Source organism: Zeus faber (genome assembly GCF_960531495.2).
Source record: "Zeus faber genome assembly, chromosome: 17".
Classification (NCBI taxonomy): Eukaryota; Metazoa; Chordata; class Actinopteri; order Zeiformes; family Zeidae; genus Zeus; species Zeus faber.
Genome location: NC_137204.1, coordinates 24311397 through 24318540, shown reverse-complemented (window position 1 = coordinate 24318540; position 7144 = coordinate 24311397). Strand labels below are relative to the sequence as shown.

Sequence of the window (7144 nt, the reverse complement as noted above, 5' to 3'; positions counted from 1 at the left end):
TTTTGAGCTGCCTGCTTGTAGTTTTTCATGTACTTCATGAGCCTGCGTTGACCCCCCACAGAGTGGTTCTGTTGTAATGACGGGTGTTGGTTTAACTCCCAGACCTACACTCTTCCATAATAAAGTACATTTACACCACATTCGTACCTTTTCTCCACCAGTGGGGTGCACATTCACCCCCAGAGGTACAACATTACAAAACAAGTACCGAGGCCTGTGACGCCCCATTGTACCCGTAAAGACGCAGTACTTGATGTCGAGGGTACCTGTCTCCCCCCCCTGCACTTTTTTTTAGGGTGAATCTCTAGAATGCATTAGTATCCGTGTGGTATTCACACACGATGAGGTCAGCGGTGGGAACCGTCGATCCCTTTTTCTGTTGCATTGCACGACATTGCGACGCGTTTCGTGGGTGTTTGGTGTGTTTTACGGTCGAGCTGGAGTTCCACGCCCGTCTCTCGGGTGTGCCTTCAGCGTTCTGTGCTCCTGTTTTCTTGTTCTTGGCCTCGTCCTTCCCGGCAACATTCAGAGAATCTGAGTAAGTGGACGCAACGCACTTCACATCGGGGCCTCCGTACAGATCGCTTCCCCCCGCGTCCACTGAGCGGCGCAGGGTTTTGCGTGCGTGCGTCCGTGTGTGTGTGTGTGGGTGTGTGTGTGGGTGTGTGTGTGTGTGTGTGTGTGTGTGTGTGTGTGCGTGCGTGCGTGGAGCCTCGGACCCTGCGCTGAGAAGGAAAGGGGTCCACGAGCGAGGGAAACCCGCGATAGGTTGATTTCCACCCACGCGGTTCCCTTAGAGCAGCAGATATTCTGCAAAGGAACAGAGTTGGGGGGGGGGGGGGGGGTACTCGCAGTCATCTGCAAAATCCGTAATTAGCAGGGACCAAAAACACGAACGCACAGGGGTTAAAATAATGTGGGTATGTCGTGAAACATGAGGCTTCGTTTTGTTTTTGACTTTTCACCTTAAACCCCCCCCCCCCCCGCGGTTCCGAATCAACAATGTTGGAGGTAAATATGTGTTTCCTAGCGTGTAATTCTACCCCAATGCCTTCGTTCTGCCTCAGGTTGTATATACAGTATGTTCTCTTTACTCACTTGTTTTGCATTTATACTTTTGCATGCTTCTTGTTTTTGTAATATTTTTAATGTTATAAATTTTTTTTATTACAAATGTTTAATTCTAATTGTTTTACTATTTTTAAACTGTATTTATATAATTTTGCTCCTATGTATTTATATTATTTTCTGCTATTTATTTATATTATTTTATTGCTATGTATAAATCGTATTGTGCTACTATGTATTTATATTTTTTTAAATACTATTTATATATATATTATTTTACGACTCTGGATTGTTCCATTTTATAAAATATTGTGTGCTATTTTTATTACTATGTACTTTGTATTCTTTTTTGTATACCAAGTATACTAAAAATACTTATTTTATATACTATGTATACTTATACTGTTACACTATCTATACTTGTATTTTTTCGACAATGCTGTTGTAATAACCCTATGTATGAGAATTCAATATCAGCAATAACTGTACTTCCATCCAGTTTTTCTGCTTTTAACAATAAACAGTAAAAGCCTTGGAAGAACATCAAGAGAGAAGAGTTCGAAAAGCGAGTTATGACCTGAAATGGGTTTTTTTTTTTTTAAACCGTCTGATCTGAAAACACTTCGTGTATTTCTGAATCACGAGAGTTTATCCCGAATTCCACCGTTTTTTAATGGTCTGTCTCTGACGCGTCCTTTGTTGTCGTGCCATCCCCATATCGGTACGTGCAGAGCGCGTTTTTCTTCCTTAATTTGCGCTGGATGTTTCATTCTGCAAGAAGAGTTTCCTCCTGGGACTAGTGAAGCACAGCAATCAGTCAATCTATCGATCAATACATCATTTCTGTGGTCCAGGGGATGAAATATGTGACACTTTGGCTCCAGCTGAAAAGTCTCACTGTGTTTCTGGTTAGTGTAGAAGACAGATAGAGCAGGTTTATACAGTGTATATATATATTTATATATATATATATATAGCTATGATCATGATGTATGATCATCAATAAATGTTTTTGTTCATCTAACAGATGTAAGAAGTGACGCTTTAGCCCCATTTAAAAAGTAGAGTAGAAGAGTGAGAAAGCTTGATGTAGCCTAGATCCACCCTCTATCTATCTATCTATCTATCTATCTATCTATCTATCTATCTATCTATCTATCTATCTATCTATCTATCTATCTATCTATCTATCTATCTATCTATCTATCTATCTATCTATCTATCTATCGATCTATCTATCTATCTATCTATCTAAATATATACATATATATTAATTTATTGATTGGTTCAGGATCTAATCATATAAACACTATATGCAGTAAGCAGGTTTATATAGCCTATACCCATAGATAGATAGATAGATAGATAGATAGATGGATAGATAGACAGACAGACAGACAGACAGATAGATAGACAGACATATAGACAGAAAGATCATAAGTCAATATATACTATTTTAATGTCTAATTAATGCATAAGTATATATGCATAAATATATATATATATATATATATATATATATATATATATATATATTACTATTATGAATCTGTAGGTTTTCCTGTATACATATTGTATATGAAAAGACAAATTATATATATATAAAATTTGTCTACGTTTATAGATATTCTTTTTCGCAGAGCACCTCAGAACCCCAAGCAGCATCCACCTCAAGAAATGAACGACCTTCTGCTGGAGGAAGCGTATATATATATACATATACATATATATACATATATATATATATATATATATATATACACACACACATACACGCCCCCCGCACCCCTCATCCTCACCCCCCGGGGGGAGGGATGTTGTTTTTGGGAGCGGAACGCCCGTCACTCAAAATCCAGACCAATCAGGCTCCGTGCGCGCGGCCATGAAACCGTACCCGCACCCGCACAGTGGGAGGGGGGAAGGGGGGTGGAGGTGGTGGAGGTGGTGGTGGGGGGGACAGAGCATGGCCGCGGGAGCACCAGCGCACTCTCGGTTCGCTCCTGTGGACTGAAAACACGCACTTTTGACGCGATCCCGCCGCCGTGCACGCGTGCGTGGGTGGGTGCGTGGGTCGGTCTCCTCGCGCTGTCGCTCCGTCACCGGTGACATAACAGGTTGTGCGGAACCGGGTCCAGGTCCGCGGCAGAACCGGTTTCCAGGGTTTTTTTTTAACCCCCCTCCAGAAAGAGCCGGGTCCACGTCCGGATCCCCACGAGAGAAAGGCTTCTTTTTTTCTAAATTTTTATTATTATTATTATTATTATTATTATTATTATTGTTATTTTCTTTAATCGTTATTTTATTTTTGCGGGGAGCCGCGCACGGACGCCCGGGACGCGCACACAGCCGCGGCTCCAGCTCCGCGCTGCCGCCTCGGTCCGCGGAGCCACGGAGCCACTCTCTCTCTCTCCCTCTCTCTCTCTCTGTCCTTTTTTTAGGGGGTTCGTTTGGTTTCTTTGTTATTTTTGTGTTTGTTTTTGTTTTCCCTCCTCCGCCGTCACGGGCGTTTATTCCACGGTCTCTCGTTTTTTGGGGGGGGGGGATTCATTTGCGAGTTTTTGAAGAAAGTGCGCACGGAATAGAGGCTTGACGCCGGGAAAGACTCTCCGGCACGGCGTCACCTTCTCTCCGGGCTGTTGATTGCTGTGGCTTATCGCTCCTTTTCAATACCACTACTATCGTCATCATTAATATTATTATTATTATTATTATTATTTTGCATTGGACCGAAGACGTCCGGATCAGAATCTAGAGCCGAAACCCCAGGAAAAGGACCGCGCTCCACTCCACAATCCGGTAACAAGAGAAGACTTGAGAAGAAGACTCGATCTTATGATGGACTGAGGCATAACTGTGGAGCTTCTTTAAAAAACAACATTTTACACCTTCGGCTCCATCACACAGAACCCAACCAAGGAACGGACTTTCTGCTCTTTTGCAATTTTTGCTTATTCTTATTTTTTATTTTTATATTTTTGCTCCTCGGTCCACTTTGCAAGTATGCCGCAGGTGGAGATGATCCTCCTGCTCCTCCTCGTCATTTGGACCTGCGTGCACGGCCAGGACCCGGCGTCCAAGGTGGTGTCCGACCGATACGCGGTCTTCTGGAACCGGACCAACCCCAGGTGAGTGCCGCTCTTCGGCCGCCGCTTGACGCGCGCACGCGGCCCCGCCGCCCCGGTCTTCTCCGCTGCGTCCGTCCGGAGCTTGAACGTCACGCTTGACAAGTCAAGTGTCCACCGAACCGTCACAGACATGCAGTTAAAAACCACAAAATATATACAAGGTTAATGATCCAATAGGTGTTTGCCTAATTCAGTGCTTCTCAACCTGGGCTCCGGGGACCCTCTGCAGCAGGGGTCCTTTGAGAGGTTCCAGGGGTTCCCCAGCAAAATGATGATCAGTTAAAAACAACCCCACTAATACATAAATCAACAAAATAAGGTTAATGATCCAATAGGTATTTGCCTAATTCAGTGCTTCTCAACCTGGGGTCCGGGGACCCTCGGCAGCAGGGGTCCTTTTAAGGGGTTCCAAGGGGTCCCCATGCAGCCGAATGATGAATAGTCAAACCGCGCTTTTATTCCATCAACAATACTTTAGAGAATGCATGACAATGACCGTTGTGAGCCTCGTTTCACCGTCATCTCCCCAACCAGAGCAGGTACCGCCAGGTCGGGAAGTTTTCGTGTCTAACAGCAGAAGTCATCTCAGATTGGAGCGACTCAGAGATAAAAATGTTACCACCGAACGGGGCCCGTGGCCCTAATGCGTATCAGTACGGATGGTCCTTGATACGGGGAAAAATGGTTGAGAACCACCGATCTAACTGATCGATTGACGTATGGAGAGGCGCCGGAACCACAAACCTACAAAATAACCCATAGTAGTAATCCTGCATTTTGCCAAACTTGTTTTGTAAAGCCCGTTGTCAGCCCCTGTGTGAAAAGTAAAAGAGGTCCTCTCTGCGGGTGTATGCGTTGAGGCTGAGCTCAGTCTGTTCCGCCGAAAATAATGCTGAGGTGGTGTATTGCTGTGGATCTGGAGTGATGGTATACGTGTATCCCCCTCCCTCCCCCCATGCACTACAAGCAGTTTACCATAGTTTCTATTTAAGGTCGATCTTGAATGACATTCGGATAGTCTTCGGACTTGTGCGTTGATGGTGTTGTGTGGTGCTCATTGTATTCCAGCTTATCACAACTGGGGGGGGGGGGGGGACAAAAAAAACCCCAAAACAAAAAGGAAGCCTGATGCTGCATTTTCTCACAGTGAACCATCCCAGTTTGATTACCATCCCTGTGACTCACGACCTCGCACCGAATGACTCTCTCTGTCTCTGTCGCTCTCTCTCTCTCTCTCCCTCCCTCTGCTAAATACTGGCACCATGAGTGCGCTGTCCTGCTCCGGTGGAAGAACCGTGCGGCTAGGTGGCGGTTTGATCCTCAGTATTGGTGTATGTGGCGGAGGCTAGGGTTTCGGCGTGAGTCAATAGCAGTCATTAAGGTCGTATTGACTCAGGGATAAGAAACAGGTTTGTTGAGCTTTTTTATTGCCGGTAGCCCACGCAGGCAGCAATGTGTTTTGTCTTAATAGGGGTAACCCCGAGGCAAAGGGCACGCAGGGAGGCAGTAACAGGCAAGATATTAACATGCGAATGCAAATGCTTTTTTTGGGAGGGGGCGAAAGGGGAGGGGGGGGGGGCGCATCAAAGGCAGCGAGACGGCTGTCTGTCCCCAATAAAAACCAAAGTGTGATAGCATCTCTGATCCGGTCACGGTGTACCTGAAGGCTTTCACTGCCTTTGAAGGTTCCCACTCCCCGAGAACTTGGTTTCCCGGTCATGTCCTCTCCCCCCGCCCGCCCCGCCCCCGGCGCCATATACATGTGTCTCTGCGACCTCCACCTCCCCGGGCCCACGCTGGGGCGGACAATGCGGGGTACGCAGGGGTGTTTCAGCCGCGGCCAAGGCCCAGCGTGGTGCTGCGGCTGCTGGGAGAGACGCACACATGCTGAGGTCACACACTCTTTGGTAACCAGGCAGGCCGCGGGTTAAGTATCGGTGAGCGGCACAGAGGGGACCGTCACCAGGGTCAAAACCGGGGCAGTGCTGCGGGCGGTTGGGGCCCCGGCGAAGGGCCGGGCGAGGCACCCCGCAAGGACTTTGTTTCATTAGAATGGGGGCTCCCGGGCTAGATAAATGAGTAACTCTAAAATGACTGTCTCCCTTTCTCATTCATGACTCCAATCTAAACCCTGGGCCGCAATGCAACATTAGCGCCGCGCTCAGGCCGAGGCCCCTGAGCCACGGTGGAACCTCGCAGTATTCCGCACCGGACCCTAGGCTACGCGCCCCTGCTGGTTAATATAACCATACTCAGCATTCAGAGCCCGGGCCCCGCTGTGGCGTAGTCCCAACTTCCAGATGAGCTTTACCCCTCACCACCTCCTCCTCCTCCTCCCCCTCCACCTCTTCTTCCTTCGTCCTCCGCTGCGTCTCGGGCGAAAGTAGAGAAAATGGCCCCGACAGCAGCGCTCCGCACCCTGCCATTCACAAAATCCCCCTCCCCCGCCCCCGACTTGGCCCTCTTCTTTTTTTTTTTTTTAGAAAGGGTCGTGAATAGTCAAAAAAGCAGAGATGTTTTTGGTTTTTTTTTTTTTCTATTCTATTTCTATCCATCTCATGCATGTTACGCGCCCACTCCAAAAAAAAAAAAGGATAAAAAATACGACACTAAACGAAACAACAAGAAAATCTGGCAAATTCACTCATTCACTGCTTTGATTTGTTGATTTGCTGGGACTTGAAGCCGAGCTTATCTCAGAGGAAGGTTGCGCCGCATCCACAGTTGAAAGTGTCTTTAAAGTGACGTGGAGTCGCTGCAGTCGTCATGAAGCTTATTAATGAAAAGGGAATGAAGCCACTTGATTTGAAAGCCCTTTTTGGGACTAATGCAACTACAGAGGCACAGTTAATACGATTTCGCTTACGATTACTTTGGCACAAAAACCCGCTCTCTATTAATAAACACGCCACATTGATGTTGCAAGGGAACAGACATAGCGGGATGAAGCA

General features: G+C 46.6%; 1 protein-coding gene across 1 annotated transcript in view; it reads left to right on the top strand.

The window, feature by feature from the left end:
* Positions 1-4068: 4068 nt before the first annotated feature.
* The window catches only part of LOC307243157 (ephrin-A5b-like), a gene marked incomplete at both ends in the record, with an annotated part of 68589 nt that continues 65513 nt past the window's right edge, over positions 4069-7144 (top strand). The window contains one exon of the mRNA XM_080017818.1: positions 4069-4193. Coding sequence (XP_079873944.1) covers positions 4069-4193 — 125 coding nt within the window. The remainder of the gene's footprint in view (positions 4194-7144) is intronic.